This window comes from Molossus molossus, unplaced genomic scaffold, assembly GCF_014108415.1.
Source record: "Molossus molossus isolate mMolMol1 unplaced genomic scaffold, mMolMol1.p scaffold_m16_p_17, whole genome shotgun sequence".
Lineage (NCBI taxonomy): Eukaryota > Metazoa > Chordata > Mammalia > Chiroptera > Molossidae > Molossus > Molossus molossus.
Genome location: NW_023425352.1, coordinates 13,321,096 through 13,343,601, shown reverse-complemented (window position 1 = coordinate 13,343,601; position 22,506 = coordinate 13,321,096). Strand labels below are relative to the sequence as shown.

The window sequence follows — 22,506 nt, the reverse complement described above, 5'->3', positions numbered from 1 at the left end:
ATTAATCAATGTAGTCCACACATATCACTTATGTACCTACTACATACCCGCCCTGTGTGTACCAGTGTCTTAGCTCTGGACATTGCTAAGCTGCTGAACTCAGGGTCATACCCCTAACAGGGTCCTTCCGAGGACCCGGAGAAAGCGTGGGGGGCGTGATTTGTCTTTCTTGTGTCCCACAGACATTACTGACCCCACAGAGCCCCTGACCAGGCTGCCGGGCTTTGACTCATGCGGGAAGACTGAGATATCAGAGCAGAAAATCAAGAGGATCTACGGCGGCTTCAAAAGCACGGCGGGCAAGCACCCGTGGCAGGTGTCCCTGCAGACCTCGCTGCCACTGACCGTCTCCATGCCCCAGGGCCACTTCTGCGGGGGGGCACTGATCCATCCCTGCTGGGTGCTTACCGCGGCCCACTGCACTGAGTAGGTGCCTGCTGGGAGCCGAGGGCAGGGTGACCGAGTGTGCGGGGGCGCTCTCCCCTTCCCATCTGGGAGGCCTGGCAGGATCCCTCCCTCCCTCTCCAAGGGCAAAGAGAGCGGCTCCTTAAAACCAGCTGGAAAAGGGCCACCATGTCCAGAATGCTGACCTTTGAACTCCATGTGTTTGTGACATTTAATCCTCAAAACAATCTACCAGAGGACAGGGGTTTTTATCTTTCATGAATTAGATGTCCCCACTGCCTAGGGTCTTTTTACGGAGCAAGTGCTCAGTAAATATCTGTGCGGTGAAAGCTGATTGCTACTCTCGTTTCATAAATGAGGACCCCGAGTCCTTGGCAGGGTTAGCGCCTGGCCTTAAGTCACGTAGTGAGGAAGTAGGTCAGTGAAATGTGAACCAGATCTACCTGCTTCCTCAGCCTCTTGAGTCCTTCCCTGGACAAGAAAAAAGTTACAGTATGCTCCTTTCTGGTGCCTTCAGCAGTGAGCCTCCTCAGTTGGGTGTCCTCAGTCGTGTGTATGCCTCAGAGAAGCCAGAACCCACTGGGGAGCCGGGAGAATCGCTGCCTCTTCTGAGTTCCCGAAGCTCACGGCCAGGCTGGTGCATGTAACCCGGGCTCTGGTAGTGGCCTTGAAGGTCTTCCAGCCCACCCTGTTCTTAAACAATTTCTTCAGGGATTCCAGGAGGTATTTATTCTTCAACAGAGGCCAAACATGTGAACATTAGCATCTACCAAGAATATCTGTTCAAGATGTGCACTGGCTGCTCTTTAGCCAAAGCCGTGGTAAATGAGAGGTCTCCCGCGAGACACAGGACACAGGTTATAGCTCACACTTCGGGACTGTTCCGCGAATAAAACAGTTTCCTCATCTTGTCTCATTGAGACCACAGAGCAGAACTCTGTGAACAAGACGATGATTGCAGGTGAGGATGCCAAGGCTGCAGAAGGTCAAATCATTTGTCAAGGTCACGCAGTTCCCCAGGAGCAAAGCCAGGGCCCGGTCCCAGTCTCCAAGTGCCAGGGCTCATTTCTGACCATCTCGCTTTCCCCTGCAGCATAAAAACCAAGAATCTCAAAGTGGTGCTAGGGGACCAGGACTTGAAGAAGACAGAATTACATGAGCAGAACTTCGGGGTGGAGAAGATTGTCAAGCACAGCCATTATCACGAACGAGACGAGGTTCCCTATAACGATATTGGCAAGTCTTCTGGCAGGGGTCTCCCATGGGCTTGTCCTGGGTGCAAAGCGAAGGTTGGGTCCTTCATAGACCAGGGATCTCCCATGGGTCTTGTCCTGGGTGCAAAGCGGAGGTTTGGTCCTTCATAGACTCTATGAGGTAGAGAATTTATTCCAGAGCTTTTTAGTCCTTAAAGGTCAGTGTTGTGGATACATGTGCACAAGAGCTTAAGCCAGGGGAAGAGATGCTAGGAACATTGTGTTGTGGAAAGAGCTCGGCCTTGAATCCCAGCTCCCCCACCTGCTAGCCAGCTTCACCTCTCTTAGCCTCAGTTTGCTCTTCCATAAAATGGGGACGCCGATGACAACTCTCAGCTTCCTGTGTGTTAAGTGACATCATGTACATGTGTCCCCTACCTCACACCTGGTAGACAATGATATGCTTAAGATGCTTCCTGCCCAGCTTTCCATTCACAGTACCTCTCCCTCTCCTTCCTCAGTATCTTTTTATGTCCCTCTTAAAGCCTGTGTTGTTTGTTTTTTTAAATCAATTAGAAATGATTTCGAACTCGACTATTATTTCTTGATATGACTCTCAGTCTGAAGTGTTACTCCTCCCCAGGTGGAAGTTGAAAGAATGAAATGATGGAGGAAGAAGTGTTTTGGGCATTGGGCATGGGGCTTTGCTGTGACCACCTTCCAGTTAAACTGAAGCGGATGCTTCTTTGACAAAGAGGATAGCATCACCCATATTTCCCATTTCCCACTTCCGCTTTCTCTCTCTACCTAGCTTTGCTCAAGCTGAAGCCCGTGGATGGTCACTGTGCTGTGGAATCCAAGTATGTGAAGACCGTGTGTTTGCCTGATAGTCCCTTTCCCTCCGGGACTGAATGCCACATCTCTGGCTGGGGTGTTACAGAGACAGGTGAGTCTGGCCATGCATTCTCCTGAGACTCGGGCGAGTTACTTTAACTAGAGAAGAAAGGATCAAACTCAACTGCCAGTTCTGAACTTGAAATCAGTGTTATATTCAAACCGTATTATCAAAAGAAAGGGCTCCCATCGCCTCTCAAACTCTGAGTTTCATGACCTCCAAGAGTATTCCCTGATCTCCACACCTGTCCCTGGCTCCCACCCCAGGATCCTTGACTTTCCCCAAGCACTGACCCTGTACCCATAAAGACCTATCGCCTTCCCTTGGTGGCCTGGAAGGAGGATACATTGGGGAAAAGATGGATTGTGGAGTCAGATGTGTTCGATTCTTGCCTTTGTCAGGTGGAGAGCTGAGTTTTAGTTTCCCAATAACCATGATAATAGGAGATGACAGAATTCTATACAGATATTAAGTCAGCCCCTGGAGGGTGGGGTCAAGTCTCATTCATCTTTGCCTCTCCAACAGTCTGCCAATCTTAGTAGGCATTCTGTAAAGTTTTGTTAAATGAAACTTTTGATTGGTCTCTAGGGTTTGGTCTTATCTAAGAAAGTAACCAAAGGGCTACTTTCCTCACAGCACTGACAAGATTATATCCTCTAACATGTGAAACTCAGAACTGTATCTCAAGTCTCTAGTACTTGGTGGATTTCTCTTCCCCACAAATCATGCCCTTAATAATGGAAAGCAGGAATCACCTTGAATAGGCTTGCACTCAAAGTGACACATACAAAATTATCAGAAGGAGTTGGGGGAAGAAGAGTTCTGGCTCATTGGATGTAGGGTCAACCCTGTTTGTAGCTGCCTTCATTGTAGTCTATGTAACCCTTTCAACATCAGCACGCTGGCTGGAGCGGACTGAGCAGAACCGGGGTTCTTTAGGGGAGGAAGTGTCTGCTCTGGGGAACAGGTGATCTAGATGATCAACTAGGGAAACTCGTCCATCATTAAGAATGTTCTACATGCCAGCCCTCCGCTAATCATGGAAATTAAAAAATAGTTAAGACACCCTCCCTGCCCTCCTGACCTCACGGTCGAGTTGGGGAGACAGGAGGGAGTATATGACGCTGCTGCACTGTGACGAGCACAATGCTGCTGGTCCCGAGAGCCATGTGCAGGCTGCAGGCAGAGCCCCTGGCCTGGAAAGACCCTTCCTGAGCTCAGAGCCCGTGGCCCTCTTCTTACTACTGCTGGCTTCTGGTGGGGTGGGTGCCACCCTGTTCCCCACAGTGGCGACCTCTTTTCTCCATCCCAAAGGAAAAGGCTCCCGGCAGCTCCTGGACGCCAAGGTCAAGCTGATCACCAACACTCGGTGCAACTCTCACCGACTCTACAACCACACGATCGACGAGACCATGATCTGTGCGGGAAACCTTCAGAAGCCTGGACCGGACACCTGCCAGGTCAGAGTCTCCAACTGCACTTGGGGAGCGAGAGGCTGGCAGGACCTGACATGGGCACAGAGGCCCCGCAGAGCCCTGGGCAGGGAGGCAGGCTCGGCGGCCCACCTGTCCTTAGGCAGGCACTGGTGGGAGACCTGTCCTCTGCAAAGTCTGAGCCGAACCGATCCAGGATGACTCCGCACGACAACCATAGGGGTCACTGTGCCTGTGTGGCTTCATTCATTCTCGGGACACTCGATTGACAGGAGCTGAGGATGTTATCTTGGTCTACAGCACCTGGGCAGTAGGGGGAGGGCAGGGATTCGAACAAGCCTGATCTGTGGACCTAACCTTCTGCCATTTCACTCCACTGGGTTGAAGGCATTGGCCGCAGAGCTGGGCAGTGTCTGAAATCCCAGTGAGCAGGGAACTGTCCAGATCAGTGTCTAGGAGAGAATGAGAGGCCCAGAGAAACTGCAGCCTTAACTAACAAGTCACTGAGACCTAAATGTGTTCGCAGGGGCGGGGAGAGGAAGCTCGACCTAGTCCCGGCAAGCTGAGCCTCTGACTGGCTCCTCGGCAGCTCCCGCCCACCTAGCGACTGCCTGACACCCCCACAGTCCAGGACTTTGGGGGACCCCAAGCTGCTGAGGCCTGCAGTGACTCACAGGCTGCCGGAGAGTCTGCTGATGCCGAAGTGACCTCAAGCCCCTACCCCAAGTCCACTTTCCACAGGTCCCCTCCCTGTAGAGGTCACATCACACAGGAAATGTCCTTCCCAGATGCCCAGAAACACCTCAGTTCAGCATTTCTTGCTTATTGTCTGCATAAACCACCCAGCCGGAAAGCCCAGCATGGCCACATCAAACCCTAACTTCTCCCTCCAAAGGGTCCGACAGTCAGCTGCTGGCCTTGCGCCCCCCTGGGGATGGGTGATCTCAGTCACTCCCTGCAGGCGGTGGCTCTTCTCTGTCCCTTCCCTAGGGGGCGCCAACATCCATGTGCTCCAAAGAGGGGCACAGGCCAATGGGAAAGACAAGGGAGAAAGCAGCTTCCTTGGGTCCCTGGGAGTTTTCTTTCTTTCTTTTTTTTAAATAATTTTTTGTGTATTAATTTTAGAGAGAGGGGAAGGGAGAGGGAGAGAGACAGAAACATCAATGAGAGAGCACATCGATTGGCTGCCTCCTACATACCCCCCACCGGGGATTTGTCCCACAACCTGGGCATGTGCCCTGACAGGGAATCGAACCGGCGACCTCTTGGTGCAGGGGTCGATGCTCAACCGCTGAGCCACACCGGCTGGGCCCTAGCAGTTTTCAAGGGCTTCACTTGCAGGCTTTGAAAGCAGACTGTTGTGGGTTTAAAATCTTGTTCTGTCCTTCATTTTGTGACCTTTACCAATCACCCAGTGGCTCAGGCAGCTCAGACAGTTACAACAAAAGACTGTAGACGGTGGGTCTTAAACAACAGGAATGTATTTCTCACATTCTGGGGGCTAGAAGTCTGAGATCAGGGTACCAGCATGGCCGGGTTCCAGGGAGACCCTCTCCGGGTTGCTTCTCGTGTCTTCACATGGTGGGGAGAGAGCGTGCTGGCTCTCAAAGGTCCCTCTAACGAGGACATGAACCCCATGCGGGAGAGCTCCACCCTCGTGACCCCACCCCCTCCCTAAGTCCCCACCTCCTTATCCCGTCACCCAGGGATTAGGTATAAATTTGTGGGGGACACACACATTCAGTCCAGTAAACCAAAGTAATTCTCCAGCCTCAGATGCCTAATCTACAAGGTGGAAGTGATGTCTCCCTGAGAGCACAGGTCGTAGCCAAGAGAAGATACCTCTTTAAAATCTATCGGTTGTGGGTGCGAGCAGTCGTGTGTGGTTGAGGGCCGTCCTCCTCGCCACCGTCACCGGGGGCCCGTAGAAACCAGGCACTGTTTTGTGTGCTTCACAGACCTCAGTCCTCACGAGAACCCCGGGGAGCTCCTCCTGCTCGCCCCAGTTCTCCATGTGCGCCCTCTGAGGCCCAGCTGGACACATGCCTGGCTGGGGGCCCAGACCTAACCCCAGGAGCCATGCTGGGCCCCACTTCCCCACCCTGTGTGGGCCCTGTGGGTCCTGGAAGGGCTCGAGCCAATCAGGGCCCGCCCGCCCCCCAGGGCCCCGCTAGAACGAGAAGTCGAGGGCCCTGAGAATGAACAGTAGTGACACCTGTGCTACCAAGACACACGCCTGCATCTGGATGTAAGGCTGCGGCCACGGTGCTGTGGCCCCAGCCCTGTGGCTCCTCTGCCAAGCCTCGCGGACTCAGGGGCACGGGCTGGTATCGGCTTCGGAGCTTTGCATCTCATGAACCGTAGGAAGGGTCTTGTCACCGCTTTCCCAAGCAGCCCACCCCATCACCGGCTGGCAACGCCCGGTGGGTGGGGGAGTCTCCTGATGTGTTCTGATTCACAAAGCTGAGCTCACACGTCCTTTTCCCTTAGGGTGACTCTGGAGGCCCTCTGACCTGTGAGAAGGATGGGACCTACTACATCTATGGGATCGTGAGCTGGGGCCAGGAATGTGGGAAGAAGCCAGGGGTCTATACCCAAGTGACCAAATTCCTGAAGTGGATCAAAGCCATCATCCAGAGGGATCCGAGCGTCTAAGGTGTCTTCCGAACCTTGGAGCCCATCCTCCTGAGCACCCAGGCGAGGCGAGGCCTCGTGGGCAGCCATGAACACCCCTGGAGCCTCCAGGAAGCCACAGGCCAGTGACCATGCTCTGAGCAGAGACAGCTACTGCCCGGCCTGGGGCATCCCGGACCAGCATCTCCATCATCAGGCTCCCTCCCGAGCCACCCAACAAGTGACAGGATCTTCCCGAAATACATTGTTCGCTCCCCTTCACACCGTGGCACCTTCTAGAAAATCAGTGTTCATGGACTGCCTCCACCTCAGACATTTGCAAATGTGGGATTTCAGAACGCTCGGCATCCGTGGGGGTCACCTTGACATCTTTATTCCTCGTCCCCGCCACTCAGGGTCCACAACAGAACCAGCCATCCGCTACTAGGTATTAGATAGAGGACCCAAAAAATACAGCATTCTCCATCTGCTTTCACGGAGCTGTTATTTAATAAAGGTGGAGCGGGGACGAGTTGCTGCATTTCGCACAGCACGCCCCAGCTGAGGCCGGCTAAGCATGCCTCCGGCGTGCAAATTCCTCTCCAGCCTCTTCCGAGAACCTGGGTGGACATCGCTCGCTCACAAGGGCACAGCCTTCCTCCTCTTGACGTGCAGAATCTCCATGGCATCTGGGTTCACATCCCCCCTGGGGTGATCTCCAGTCTCCGTGACCTCTGCCCCGCTCTGCAGAAATCAAACGTACCTCCCTGAGTCCAAATGAAGCTTCCAGCCTCCTCCCACAGGACAAGCTGTCTGAGATGCCCCAGGAGCATTTAAAACGTCCACCCTCCCCCTCCCTCCCCCTCCACCACCCTCTCCCAGAGAAAGGATCCTCAAGGCAAGAATGAGAAAGAAGCAAAGCCAATCTCTCATCTAGATGTGGTGTTTTTCCTCTGAACGAAGTAGGGTTCAGAACCCAGACTGCTGTAGCCAGCGAGTGCCTGACCCATTGTGGGAATGTAATGAGCAAGCAGGGGGCCAGGCCCGGGATTGATGTGGCCCCGGCAGGTTCGTCCACACAGAACTAATGGCTGTGACTTCAGAGAAAACCCTGCAGGACGTTTAACCCAGGAGCCGTCTGCCCGGTCAGCTCAGACCCATGGAATGAGGCACCTTGCTTGAGATGCACACTCTTCAGAGCCAGCTCACCTCTGGCCAAAAATAAAGTTTGAAAAGAAACAGTGAGCTTGCCTTTCCCCGTGGCCCCGCCAGCCGGGCGGGTTTGCACCTCGCTACTTACGTAGGCTCCCTGGAGAGCCTGGCCCCTTGCCCTGGCCAGTTCTGCAGCCCGCCGAGCCATTTCCACTTTGTAGGAGCCAGGAGGGGTCCAGCCCATACCTCTGGTCAGGTTCAAGTCTGATTTGTACTTGACCTTGGGGGAAAAGGGAAGCAAGAGGGGTACGTCAGCAGGTTTGGGGGTGGTTTGGCAACAAGGCGCCTGGGCTTACAGGTGGTCATGAGATGGAAAATGTGTTGTCAGTAGAGCAAGGGAGCAACCCCACCAAAATCAGGAGCTCCCTGAGCCTGACCTGACCCCACGTGCTGTGAGCCTGGCCAGCTTGTCACTGTCCCTTGCTCCTTTCCCTTCAAGTGACGGGAGCGGCAATGAGCCGTGGACGGGGAGACCTGGTTCAAGTCTGAGCTCCTCCCTGAACTTGCTCTGTGGCCTTGGAGAAGTCACTTCCCTTCTCTGAGCTTCAGTTTCCCCCCAGGGAGTAAAGGTCAAGGGCTGGGTTGGGTAACTACTACGATCCCTCGGGAACAGTCTCGCGTAGCCATCAAGAGCTTGGGCGCTCACATCCAACCAAACGGGGCTCATGTCCCAGGTCTGCCACTTATTTGCCGTGGGACCTTGAGTAAGCGACTTAACTTTCCTAAAGCCTCGGGTTCCTCGTCTGTAAAATGGGGCAACAATGGGGTGGTTGTGAGAGCCACACGTGGCACAATGCTTGGAAAGCACTGGGCACCACAGCCTGGCCCACAGTTGTTATTTCTTTGGGAGCCCATGCATCGAGTGGCCTGGATTCTAGCTCAGCCGGCTCCTCCCAGAGGTTACGGCCGCCTCTTTGGAACCGGCACCAGAGGCAGGGCCTGGCCAGGTGGGCGGGGCAGCTCACATCACTCTGCAGCTGGTGGGCCTTCTGTGCGTGCTTCAGGCCCAGCTGCTCCGGGTCGCAGGTGGGCTGGGGCAGGGGCTGCCGGTAGCACACGTCGCTGGCCAGCTGCTGGCTCCTCTTGGCCTGGACGAAGCCGGGCTGGTCTGGGCGGCTGTGAAACTGGGACCGACTCTTAGCAAAGTCCTTCTTGTACTCGTTGTCACTCTGGAGTTTGCCGACGCTGAGGAAATGCCTCATCCGCGGGTCGTCGTCGATGCTGCGGTACCCGACCTGCAGGCCCCGGTCCCGCAGGAAGGCCTCTTTGTACCGGAACTGCGGGTCAGAAGAGCAGAGCCATGGCCACCAGCCCACCCTCCCCCCAGGACTCCCAGCAGGACTCCCAGCAGTGGGCTAAGGGCACAGCTTAGATCCAAGCAGACCTACCATCTGTCTCCCTCTCTGCTACCTTCTAGCTGTGTGACCTTGGGCCAGTCACTGAGTCTCTCTGAGCCTGTTTCCCCATCTGATCAAATGGGAGAATGGACCTCCACCCCATGGGATATGGAGAAGATTCCATGGCGGGGAGTTAGCTTCATGCCTGGCACTGAGCGGCGGCTACGGGTATTACTGCTGCTGGAATTCATAACCCAACGGGAAGAGAAAGACACCCCTTCTCCCAGCAGCTACTCTTCCTCTGATTCTCCCAGCTCCGGGACCCAGTCCAGCGCCCCTTGCACGCTCTACACTGAAGGGCCGCATTCATTTCTGATTGTGTTTTTAACATGCAAACCGCCAAGGCCCAGTCGGTGGTCCTACCGCATGCAATCCGTGCATACTGGCACCATGTGTATCTGAAAACACCCGTTCCCCGAGAGGAGTCCACCGGTCACATGCGTGGATGTCACATGTCTAATTGCTAAAAAATCTTTCTGAATGCTTGCTCTTGATTTCTGTACGTATATCCGTGTGGGCCAGTGCCGAGCCGTTTGTGGGTGATCAGCTATCCAGCCCCATTGCCTTCCTCTGCGGTAACAGCCGCTATGTTTGGAACACCTGCTCTGTACACCTAAACCGCTGGGTTTCCATTCCTACTGCACCCTAGGAGACAAGCATTAGATCCCTACCTCACAGACGTAGAAATTTGAATTCGGAGAATTTGAGCAACTCACCCACGACCTGAGAGCCAATTCCTAAGTGACTGAGCCAGGATCGGAACTCGAGTCAATGAAGGGGAAAAATGCAATGTCTTTCAACCTCCCCACAATGCACTTCAGCTAAAAGAAGTCCCTTCACTGCAGCTCGACAAATCAATCACGTGCTCACCGACTACTTGAACGCAAGCCCTATTTTTTTCTTTCATTTGAAATACTTGTTCAGTTTTGGTTCCTGGTGGTTTGCCTTTCAACAGAACTGGGGAGACCAGAGCGACACCTATCAGTGATAGAGGGAGAGGGGACATGAAGTCTTACATCGCTGGCGATATCCCTGGACGCCCGGGCGGTCTGGAACGGGATGGCGTCCAGCCTGAAGTCATAGCCGCCAGCCCGGGTCTGCTCCCAGGAGTTTCTGTAGACTTTCTAGGCAAGGACGACAAAGACATGAGTGAGCAGGGCTAACTCCGTGTCTGCCGTGTTGCTGGCTCTCAGCAGGACCAGTTTCTAAGCACAAACCCTTGCCCTGTTGGTGCCCAATGGCAGCACCCATGGCCCCAGTTCTGGGAGCTCCTTCGCTCTGGGGCTAGTGGGGCTGGTCACCCTGGGCTGCAGCTCCAAGTGCAGCCTGAGTGCCAGGCCCTGCTCTGGTGGGTCTGGGGGACTGGGGTCTGGTCCACTGGCCACACCCTGTTGCTGTCAGAGGCCCCACCTCCACCCTCCCGTGTTTCATTCACTCCGGGGCCTCAGCTCTGCAGCTTCTGGACGGCAGAATTCGCAGTTGAAGAGCTCTTTCTTCCCACGTGCTCAGGGTGCTGATCCTTGGGTCCTCGTGCCCTGTGTTCATGAGCTGCACAGACTTCCTAGGGGCTCCCCTGCTGCCTCTGAGGCCACGTCACCCCATCGCTGGGGGGCCTGCTGCACCCCACGTGCACCTTTGGTGGCTGCGCTGTGAGGGAAGAGCCTTCGCCTGAGTTAAACTGATTGTCAAGACCCTGACGCAGCTCCGACCCATGGATTTCACATCCCTCTTTCATTTTCTTTTTCCCCCTTTTCATGTTGTGCTCACGCCCCCTCCGAGGGTCTGTCATCACACCCCCGGTCCTCAGGTACACCCACGTCACCGACAGGGGCATCGGACCTCCTGTGCCTTCGTGCAGCTAACATGTGTCCCAGAAGGGACGGCTCCGCGGAAGGAGCTGTCTGGAGGTGCCGGCGGAGGGTCCCTGTGTTCCGCCACAGGGCAGGGAGACGGCGGGAGCCACACAGCCTCTGGCCAAGGGACGCCCAGGGCCTGCCGGCTGCCCACTCACTGTCGGGGCCACAGCTGGTCAGGGCACCCCGAAGAAGCTCACTGTTGTCACTTGGAAACAGAGGTCAAGGTGGGGGCTCTGTTCTGCAGGGGACCAAGGGGGCCTGGCCCATCATGGTGGAACCTTATCGTTTTCATGACCTGCTGTCTGTCTTCTCCCGCGTCTTAGCCTCCAGCTCCAACATCTAACACCAGAAACCAGCGGCCAGAGGTCTTGAAAAACAGAACTATCATCACTGGCTAATCACCTAATCGATGGGTCTTGATCAGGGCCCAAGTGATTAGATTTACTGGGCCACTAGTGCTGAGCAGGCCGACTGGCAGCCACAGAGGAGAGGCATTCAGAACAGACAGACTGACTCTCCCCTTGAGCACTGTGCTTCCTGTTTGGGGGGGTGTCCCACAAATATCAGAGTAGCAGATAGAGCCAGACCCTTATCCTTTCCTGGGGGTGGGGGGACAGTCAGCACCCCCCTCATTCAGGAGCCTGGTCTCCATCCGACCTGGGCTAGGTAGTGACAGCATCAAACTCCAACGTCACCCCAGTTTGGTGTCCACTGCCCCCCAGCTTCCGAGTCTCTGTAACTGCGGGTCAAGGAGAGCACGTGACCCAGATTGGGGTTCTCCCCAAAGCGCCGGCCCCCTTCCTCCAGGTCACTTCTCCCTGGACACTGTTTGCTAACGGTCCCCGCTTCCTCCCTGAGCTTTTCATTCCGCTGAGGTTTCTGCTGCTGGGAGGCTTCAGATTCTGCGGGCCCTTTGATTTGGAACCCCGGGCGCACCTCTTCTCTGTCACAGTGGGCGCAGTTTTGTCCTCGTCCTCACACATTAGAGTCATTTGATTTTTAGTTATTTCGGCTGCCTGACACATCTCAATGGCTCTCGTTGCCCAGAAAGGTCACCTTCCCTCCACACCCTCCGCGCCGAGCACTTGATCCGATTGTGCGGATTGCACACGCCCCCGAGGAAGTGCTCTTTCAAAGGAGGTGCGTGAGCTCTCCATACCCACGTGCCCTGGTGGCTAATTTCAGCTCCGGGACTCTGCAGACGGCGTCCCTTGTGGGAGGGAAGATGCTCGTGTCCCCAGCCCGGGTGGCTGTCCCCTTAGCTGGGCCCTGCACGGACCGGCCGTCTTCTCCCGGCTCCCAGGGCCGTGCGGGCCTCCAGCAGCTCCCCACCCGGAGGCAGGCCTCCCCTATCCTTGAAGCATTAATGAGGTGGATGTTTTGTTCGGGCTCTGCTGAGGGGGAGGTCCCGCTTCCCTAGATGGAGGTCAGCCCACCAGCGCTGCGTTCTAAAATTATCCCCGGCGCATCCCTCAAAAGCCGCGAATGGTCATAATAACTCCTATTTACAAAGCACCGTCGCATTCGCCGCGTGGGATCCCACAGGGCTTCACAAACGCAACAAACTAATATACACGCTAACTAGAAGGCGCCTCTCGCCAGCCCCTGCAAGGCAGCCACCTCTGGGGTGACCGGCAGCAGCTGCTCGTCCGCACGGAGCCCCAGGACACAATGGCCAGGCCAGGGAGGGAAGAATGGCCGACTCGGGGAGGCCTGGCGCAGCCCCAGGCCGACACACGCGGCCTGTGTTATTCGGATCCGACAGCGTCTTTTCATTCTGCCGCCTCACTACCTGTTATCCCTGGATCACAGCTTTGCTGGCCGAGCGGCTGCCTATTCTATTACAACCAGGGCCTCCAACCCCTGCTAACAGCAAGCCTGGGCTTAGGAAACAGCGCCTTGGTTATGCACGCAAAGGGCACACATCCAAGGGAAACTGAAGTGTTGGAGGCCACAGCCCACGCACAAAGGAGCAAACTGTATTCAGACCCGAAGGGCCACAATCGCAGCATCTTTCCGAATGGCGGGGTGAGACGGAGCCGCTGTTTCTCTGAAGTCACCCTCTGAACGAGTATGGAGGGGTGTCCAGGAAACAAACAGAGCAGGTGTCCACACCTGCCAGGGCCCACTCCGGACTGTAACCCGCACACACTGAGGGCTCTGCAGCCACCCCTGAAGCAGGATTTGCGAGTTGGGAGGAACAGCAGCATCAGCAGAGCTCCATCCCCATTTTACAGTTGAGGAGACTGAGGCCCAGCGGGGAAAGGGACCAAAAGCCACGCACACATTCTGTCCCACTCCCAGTCCAGAGTTCTCCTTCCTACGGCCTCCTTCCTAGCACATTTGTTTTTCACAAAAGAAACCCAGTTCAGGTGCAGATCATTTGACAGAGAGGCACCCCCTCCTCCCATGAACAGTCCGCTCACTTACATCGCTCAGATGCAGCGCGTTGAGGCGGGCTCGGGTGAAATCGGGGTGGTCGGGGATCGGGGTGTATCTGTGCAGGGATTCCGCGTCCCCCGACCTGTACAGGCGCTGCAGGTAAGACAGGTTCACCGTCAATGTAGAACTACGCCGGCTGAACACACAGGTGAGGAGCAGGCTCATGCCCGCGCCTGCCCCTCCCGCTCGGTGCCCATCGAAGGGACAGAGCCCAGCCTGCACGTGGACTGCATCCCCCAGAAACCCCCCAGGGAAGTAGTGCTCAGTGGTCAGGACTTGTAAATAGACCCTGTTTAAAATATTCATCAAGATGTGCTCCCAACAGGCCCCAAACCAACACCCTGGTGGGCCACACCTGTGTGCTTCACAAACAGTATCGGGGTGCAGACACTTCAGGGTATCTTTGCAACTGAGCAGTGTTCAAGCTCTTCACTAATGAGAAGAGGCTTCAATGCCTCTGTTATTTAATGTTCATAAGAACACACAGGAGCTAATTTGTCTTTTATTATAAAACACTTAAAGGTGTGCTCAGAAAATTACAGTTTTCATAGTCATCTGGGTCCCAGAAAGACACAATTTTAAAACTCAATCTTTATCTTAGCTGGCATGTTTAGAGCGCCAGTTTAAGAATCTCAAACAATTTCAAGAAGCATTGGCATGTCGTCTATTTTAGGGAGGGGAATGTAATATTTAATATTCCGATCCTTTCCCACATTCGGCCTGGGCTCTGCCGATGTGAACAGGGGCATTTGGATTCTGTGTGAGGGCGGCATCGCTTTGTCACTGGTGTGCAGAGCTGAAACCTTTGACAATTTTAGAGAAATAATATTTAACTTCCTGTTCTTTGAAATAAATAGAGGAGAGAGGAAATGGGGCTAACCCATACAGAGAGTAAAGAGAAGGACACGTTTAATATAGCTGTTCTTTTCTGTTCTAACTGGGTTATGTTAAGCTTATAATTCCATTACCATCCATCAACAATTAAGATGTATCTGGTTGCCCTCGCCAGGTGGATCAGTTGGTTAAGTGTCAACCCCAACTGGGGCGTGTACAAGAGGCAACCTAACGAGGCTTCTCTCTCTCTGTCTCTAAAATCAATAAAAACTTATCTTCACATGAGAATAATAATAATAAAAAAAAGGATGCATTATTGTTATGATTATGAACCAGACCACAGTAACAATAAGGGACATTTATTGAGGACTTACTATGTTCCAGACATGTGCTAAAAGCTTCCCATACTTTTATTTCTTTAATCTTCATTTAATTCAATTCATCTTATGAAATGGGTGCTGTCATTACCCTACTTTCTTTTCTTTTTTCTTTATGTTTTTTTATTGATTGATTTTGGAGAGAAAGGAAGGGAGAGGATAGAGAGATATACAAACATCAATGAGAGAGAACATTGATTGGCCACCTCCCGCACGCCCCCTACTGGGGATCTGGCCCACAACCTGGGCATGTGCCCTGACCAGGAATCAAACCGGTGACTTCCTGGTGCAGGGGTCGACGCTCAACCACTGAACCACACCGGCTGGGCTACTCTACTTTCTAATAAAAGCACTGAGGTTAGAACAGATGAGACTGCTGGCCCAAGATCATCCAGGAGGTTGACAGAGGGTTTTCACTCACATCTATCCTACCGGGAGCCTGTGTTGTGCAGCACTGCCCACAGAGTTCACTGCCCCCTACTGTGTGCCTGGGATAAGGGATGAGAAAACACCCACCTCACTGCAGTGCATGTAGCTGTTCTTGGCATGAACCAGGTCCGGGGAGTCAACCACCGAGGTGAACTTGATACTGTCCGGTTTTTTGCGGTATTTGGTCTGCAAAAGGAAGACAAAGATTCCCACACAACAGTCAAATGTGGTACATTTTTCTGGACACAGCTTCACACCGCCTCATCAGCCCCAAATATGCCAATGACATTACTGGAAAACAAGTCTCTCTTCTCGGGGGGCTCGTAACAAGAATACTAAAGACACCCAAACTGCCTCTGTGATGAGGAACATTTCATCAGTATTTACATTCCCGAAAAAAGGAGGCTTCACCATATGCCAAGGAAATCAGTCAGGGGCAGGATTCAGCTGGGACCTGGCAAGCAAGGGCCATTAAGAAGCTGGAGAAGGCAGTGTCACCATGGACAGGGTCCCAGGGCAAGAATCCCCGGCCATCAACATGGTGAAATTATCCCAGGGGCAGAGAAGCCCTGGACACTGGACACTCTGAGTAAACTGAGCAGGTGCCCTGTACCATGAAGATAAGGGGCCAGCTTAGGTCATAACTGTTCATAATGGATCTATTGAGAACCTTCTAATGCATCAGCCATGTTTCACTGCCCAGTTTGGAACATGTTTTTAACTTCCCAGCAAAGAATTCATTTGGAGAGAAGGCTCGTTCCATTTTGGGATTTGGTGGCCAATGGCCCTGGAAGAACACGGGGGGGCCAGTGGCCATGGGGACCTCCTGGGACCCCTGCCCCATACGCAGGTTCCCTCTTCAGAAGGAAATTAAGGTGAGGCTGCCATCACGGTAAAGGCGGGTTGACGGTACCTCACTGATGAGTTCTCCAGCCTTCCTTGCACTCTCTATCTGTGGGGAGCTCAGCGCCAGCCATCCGGTGCCCTTCATGCCCATCAGGTCTGACTTGTAGCGCAACTGCAGAGAGAAAAGCACTGGGTCCCAGCCTGTCGGGGCATTTGTCATAATGTTCCATCACAACATTCTGACGTCGTCATTAGGAGCCATTTTGCGTGCCAGGAATTACACAACGGACCATGCACAAGATGCCATCAGAGCCGCCAGCAAACTGGCAGGATCGGAAGCAGAGGGGAATGACCTCTGCGAATGACCACCGGAGGAAAGAGCTGAGATGTGCTCCAGCCCGAGCCCCAGCCCCAGGACTTGGTTTCATTCTGGCGGCCACGTGCTCGGACAACCGCCCGAACTGAGCCGGTCCACACTTCAGCTGATAGAAGTGCTTTAAGCTCTGGGCCAAATCTGCCGTGACTTGGACCAAATCACTTTACCAGTATGTGACTCAGTTTCTCTCTGGGATGCCTGAAGGTCGTAACAACCACTCTGTTCTCGCAAAAACACCTGAAAGTATTCGGGGCCAAAAGCCACTCTATACGCTAGATTTTTTTTTTTTCTTTTTCTTTCCTTGTGGTGGCTGGGGGAGTGGAGGTGACCACTCTGAAAACTGGAACAAACTTACATAGAGCTGGCTAATAGTGTGTAAGCCGTTTTAATCTTCCTGTGCCTCGGTTTACCCCCTCCTCCCACTGTGATTCCTGATTTGTTTATATTGCAAAAATGGTGTAAGCCTTTCCTTTTTTTTGTTGTTCATCTGAAGGGCTCAGAGGATTAAAACTACAGCATCATTCCTGGGACAAAATCAGTGGTGCCTTAAGACAATGGGTCTAATGAGGGGGTCTCCTAAAACCTTCAACCTTACCACTACTTCCTGATGGGCCCCCCGTGACCTACGCTGAGACAGCCGCTTTCCTTGCTTTTCTTCTTCTCTTTATGGAAATCAGGCATCTCTAAAGAGGGAAAACGACCCTCTAAGGAAATCTCAAATGAGGACCTCAACAAAGTCGGTAGCGTTTTTCTAATTGAGATACAAGCTCCGCTGCAACACAAACTATCACTCCAGAAATAAGCCTGTCGGCCGCGTCCGCCCTCTTTCAGTGCAGGGTTCACAGGGTTGCTCGCAGCTGGCCTCAAAGAGGGTCCGCGTCTGATCTACTGTCTGCCGGTTAATGCCCCCGTGCAAATTCGACTCCTGCTTCCAACTGGTGCAGGAGACATCACTCGGGCGCAGGAGCAGGTTTCAAAACCCCGTGTCAGTGAGATTGCTTTTTAGACCGCGATCTTTCGGTCTACACCGGCAACGCTTTTGCCTTCCACTCTGATAAAGAACAGAGAAAATTGGATAAATTTCTAAGTTAGAAAGAATAATCCTGCGGGGCCCCTTCACAGCCGGGCCTTGCTCCTTTCATAAGCAAGATGAAGTGGGGGGCGCTCTTTCAACTCGCCTTTTGTGGAGCTGAACAGTACAATTGCAGGTGAGTCAGAAAGCAAGACGCGGGTTCCCCAAAGATCCGACTGCGCCTCAGACTCTCTCATAAATGGATGGTCTATTAATATTTCAGCTCCCAGCCCAGCTTTGACTATTCACGCAGACCCTAAAAACAACATGCCTGCCCCAGACTTGACGATACAAAAGGGGGAAGGGGGAGGGGCGTCGAGAAGACACGGCTACCCAGAGATGGTTTCGAAGAAGGATTCTAAGATTATAAGAGACCTTCTCAAGCTGCCCTGCAGAATCTGGCATCCCCAAGGGGCACCCTCGCTACTTTTCCTCGCATACACGCAGGCCTGGAAGCCACCTGCAGAGTCACACGCAGGGTTACCCAGCACCCCCATTTTGGAGCACTGTGTTGCAAATGCACAAGCTACGTGTTTTGGTCCCTGATTTCTAATAGCAGCATGTTAACAGTTGCCCCCAGGAGATGGCTAAGGAAAGGGTATATTTGTCATTTTGATAAGATTCATTATAATCACTGCTTTGCATAAGGTGTGCGCTATTTTAGACTCATCTCGTTCCGTTCATACTCCATCCTGCAAAAGAAGGGTTCTTATTTCCATCAACAGGACAATTCTGATGTTCAAATGATGCTCAGAGTCTCAGGAGAACCGCCCGCTGCTATCCTCTGCTCAGCCCTTAAGAGAACCCTCAGGAGCTAGAGCACCTGGGTTTCCCAATCCAGCCACCCGAGGGTGCCAAAGAGCAACAAACCTGGGGTCAAGAGACAAGTTTCCCCCTTTGCTTCTCACTACTGTATGGCCTTGAGCAAGTCATTTCCCTGCTCGTGACCTTGGGCAAGTTTCTCAAGATGACAGGTGTCTTAGTGGCTTCATCTATAAAAATGGGACTAATACTAGTACTGCCCAGACAGTAAATGAGATTTTGGTGTAAAATATTTAAACAAATGCCTGGCCCAGAGTAAGTGTTCCATACATTGAAGGTCTACTGTCCACAGCATCTTGGAATTGGGGCCCTCGAATTAACAAACTTGTACTTTAAAAATCAATGCATGAAGCATAATATGGTAATTTAAAAATGAAGCAATACATTCTCAGCACTCAAAAATTTAATACATACCCTGTTTCATAAAAGGTCAGCCTGAGATGATCAATTACTATTTCTGGGGAAGGACTCTTCTTTTTAGACTATTTTCCCTACTTTTTAAAAAATATTACAATAACCTTTCTTTTCATAAATAACAGTGATAGCTTGAGGTACTGTTTAGTTTTTTGTTGTTGTTGTTGTTGTTTTGTTCTGTTCTTTTTATTTTAGTAGTAAAATTAAAATCTGACATTAGGTTGACTCCGCTGTCTTAAAACCAAGGAAGCCTGAAACCCGAGATTACCCATCAAACTGTAAGTCTTGGCGTTTGTGGTGGAGAGATGGTGGCCTGGAAGGGGAAGGGACTGCTCAAGGTCACACAGCCTGTACAGGACAAAGATGAGTTTCCAAAGTACATCCTCAGGCTCCCAGGCGGCCCCCATGTCGTCCCCAGGGGACTGCCCTGTCCCCTCTCCCCGCCAGAACAAGCCATTGGCGAGAGCTGCCGAGTCAGGCTACGAGCTGTTCTTGGGGGCTGCAGGGCGACCTTCCAGCCCGCTGAAGGCCTTTCTGAATGGGACCTGGGCTGTGCTTCAGTAATGACACCCCTGTGGGGCGCCCAACGAACTCACCCTGCTCCACACTCAACCTGATGCTGAACAACCCAATATGGTGGTTCCAGGAAATTGTAATAATAACTAGATCATAATTAATTCATCCAATCATTGAATCGTGATTAATCATCAACTATGTATTTAGAGTGCCCAGCCTGTGCCAGAACTAAACTACCAACAGTCCTTGCCTGAGGGCGACCGGAACTGGGAGGTTAGGAGCAGAGAACGTCATCAAAGCCGCTGATTTCTATCGGGGTGGCTCTACGGACCACCGTGCTAGGTGCTTCATACCCAGTTCTCAGCAGAAAACTGGAGTCTCGGTCGCGTGCAATTCTGTCCCCAAGGTACATTGGCAATATTTTAAGACATTTCTGATCGTCACACTGGAGGAGAGGGTGCCAGTGGTAGCTAGGGTGAGAAGCCACGATGCTGTTGGGACAGGCCCCCAGCCCCAAATGTCCAAGGTGCCAGAGTTGAGAACCCCTGACATGGATGATGAGGGTTAATGTGACAACAGTCCCGTGGGCTGTGCTCTAAAATGAGACCGCCTTCCTCCTGGGCATGCATGGGGCCTAGAGCGACGATATGTGCACGGCCCACAGATGCTGCCCACACAGTACCTTCATCACCACGACCCGCTGAGGACCTGAGGCTCGGAGGGGACAGGGGCCTGGCTCGAAAGGAGTTAACTCCAGAACCTTTCACCGTGACCTGGGCAGGGCTGGTGCTGGCACCAGCCTGTTTGGTGCCCTTGCTCAGGGGGGGCCTCCCCTTCCGGGGCCCCAGTGTCCGCCTCTGAGCTGGAGGGAGCAGGACCCCCGCAGCGAGCTCCCTCCGGAAGAGCAGGATGGTTCAGAGTGGGGTTCTGGAGCCAGCCCTGCCTCGACACCGCCCACGTCACTTCATCTTTAAAAGAGCAACAGCAAGTATCCCTACCTCACAGCATGGTGGCAAGGGTGACAGCGGCGGCAGCTGCGGCGACCCTGACTTTTCTGTCATCACCATCACCCCTGCCGTAGGTGGTCGAGCCCCTCTTCTCGCTCAGAACCCGTCCCCTGCGACCCTCCTCGCTCACCCACAGGCTCTACTCTGGCCTCAGATATGCTGAGGCTGCTCCTGCTCTGGGCCTCGGCTTGGCATGTGCTGTTCTGTTTGCTGCAGTCTCTGAGCCCTTTCTGCAACTCCTCTGCCCCTGGCTCCAATGCCACTTCCTCCGTGACCCTCCGCCCATTTTCTTCTTATCTTTTTTTGTTGTTGTTGTTAATCCTCACCTGAGGATATTTTTTTCATTGGTTTTTAGATAAAGCGAAAGGGAGAGAGGGAGAGAGAAACATCAATGTGAGAGAGACACATTGACTGGGTGCCTCCTACACAACCCTGACCAGGGCCAGGGATCAAACCTGCAACCCAGGTACGTGCCCTTGACCCGGACTCGAACCCACGCCCCTTCAGTCTGCAGGCTGATGCTCCATCTGCTGAACCAAACTGGCCAGGGCACCCCCCCACCACCACCATTTTCAATTGCATGTGTGCATGCCCACACATTCCCACCCTCCTACCCCACTTCCCTGCTTGACTGTCTCCGCAGCAGGGTCACCATCTGACACCCTAAGTATTTACTCATCATATTTTATCTTGTTCCCACATAATGGAAGCTCCAAGAGCACAAGCATTTTTTTTTTTTTTGGCTCTTTTGTTGACTGCTGTCTTCCCAGAACCTAGAATAATGCGTGGTACATAGTAGGTGCTCAATAAATCTTTGTTGACTGACACAGATTGAATAATTCTAACCCAGATAACACATGCTGAGCAAGTTGTTGTTGGGCCCCGGGGTTTCTGAAAGACTCAGGAAGAAGCAGAGGTTGTAAATCACACACAGGCGTGGTGGGAGGAGGGAGGTCAGGGGCTGGTGTGACCAACAGGCCCCCTACCTCACTCTGCAGGGCATGAGCTTTCTTAGCCCAGGCCATCTTCAGGTCCTCGGGCAGCGCCGTGAACTCGTGGCACCGTGTCCTGTAGTCATGGTCGCTGGCCAGGGCCTGGGCCTTCCTGGCGTGGACCAGGTGCACCATGTCCATGGGCAGGTGGTACTGTGCTTGGCTGCCCGCTGCCTGCCTCCGGTACCAATGCTCACTCTGCAGCTGGCCCATCCGCTGGCAGTGCTGGAGCCGGGGGTCGTCACTGACGCTCCGGGCCCCGATCAGCCGCCCTCGCTCCTTCACAAAGTCATGTCTGTAGAGAAACTGAGGGGAAGACCAGCCGGTCAGGGGCCAGCATTCGGCCAAAATTCCATCGGTGCGTTTTCACTGCAGACCCTGAAAAATCACCTGTTCCTACACTTGGAGGTGGTGATTGTGAGAAACATCACAGTGAGGCTGGCCTGAGAGCATGCTTCCTCCCTGGGGGATGAACAATTGAAACATCCCTCCATCCTGCCTTTCTAATTACAACCAGATCCTCAGAACCAAAGCAAGGGCCCCACCCCCGTATGTGTCCTGTGGCCAAGGGGAATGCAACAAAAAGGGTAAAAAAAAAAAATGTATCCATTCGCACTTGGCAAAACATTACACCCAAGAGACGGGACTCGTTTGTTTGAAGTCCACATTTTCTGTGATTTGTTTGTGGGGAAGAGAAAGTCACCTTCATGTCCCAACGCCACGGACGTTATCAACAGAGCGATAACGCACACCCTAATGCCAGCGTGTGAAACTGCAGGTCCAAGAGGACACCTAGGGCTGCCGGACGGTTTCTACCGCGACTTTGCTTTCTAATTCTGGGCGGAGCTAGAAAACAGGCAGTTCCAGGGGGCTGGACACTGCAATTAGAGAGAAATCCTCATTTCCTTCCTGCCCAGACCTTTGCCTGATTCGGCTTCTGATGAACAAATGCTTTCTTCCCCTCCCCCGTCAAAGAATCTCATTCACGACTAATATATTCTGCAGGTGACATCCTGGCTCACATGGTGATAGATTTGCTTTAATTCAGGAAAACCCGCCATAGACATTGTTTTACATGAAGTTAACAGAAATTAGGCAAGAGGGAAGGTCACAGCCTTCAGCTCACATCACTGGCGATATCTCCAGAGGCCCGAGCCGCCTGGAAGGGCAGAGCGTCTATCGTCAGTTTGTAGCCTTGAGCGCGGAGATTATGCCAAGACTCCTTGTATTTTGCCTGCAATAGAAACACATGTAGATTTTCTTTAAAAAAAAAAATTACACGAAGAAACGAACCAAGGCCACCCCTTCCATTTCGTGGCACGGTGCTCCGGAATCTCTGTCTGACAAGCAGAAGCTTGCTTTCTATTCCGCAGAG

General features: G+C 53.1%; 2 protein-coding genes across 6 annotated transcripts in view; one reads left to right on the top strand and one right to left on the bottom strand.

Annotated features, from left to right (window-relative positions):
- HABP2 (hyaluronan binding protein 2) overlaps positions 1–6,581 on the top strand; it is a 30,209-nt gene extending 23,628 nt beyond the window's left edge. The window contains exons 9-13 of the mRNA XM_036265923.1: positions 183–426; positions 1,499–1,641; positions 2,410–2,544; positions 3,808–3,953; positions 6,417–6,581. Coding sequence (XP_036121816.1) covers positions 183–426; positions 1,499–1,641; positions 2,410–2,544; positions 3,808–3,953; positions 6,417–6,581 — 833 coding nt within the window. The remainder of the gene's footprint in view (positions 1–182; positions 427–1,498; positions 1,642–2,409; positions 2,545–3,807; positions 3,954–6,416) is intronic.
- A 504-nt stretch (positions 6,582–7,085) lies between these two features.
- Positions 7,086–22,506, bottom strand: part of LOC118632432 (nebulin related anchoring protein) — a 67,331-nt gene continuing 51,910 nt past the window's right edge. For all 5 annotated transcript variants that reach the window (XM_036265544.1, XM_036265546.1, XM_036265543.1 and 2 more), the window contains 9 exons: positions 22,258–22,365; positions 21,126–21,437; positions 16,000–16,104; positions 15,174–15,272; positions 13,435–13,539; positions 10,165–10,272; positions 8,717–9,028; positions 7,840–7,971; positions 7,086–7,283 (listed from right to left, as the gene is read on the bottom strand). In XM_036265544.1, the coding sequence (XP_036121437.1) occupies positions 7,179–7,283; positions 7,840–7,971; positions 8,717–9,028; positions 10,165–10,272; positions 13,435–13,539; positions 15,174–15,272; positions 16,000–16,104; positions 21,126–21,437; positions 22,258–22,365 (1,386 nt within the window). In that variant the 3' untranslated portion in view covers positions 7,086–7,178. The remainder of the gene's footprint in view (positions 7,284–7,839; positions 7,972–8,716; positions 9,029–10,164; positions 10,273–13,434; positions 13,540–15,173; positions 15,273–15,999; positions 16,105–21,125; positions 21,438–22,257; positions 22,366–22,506) is intronic.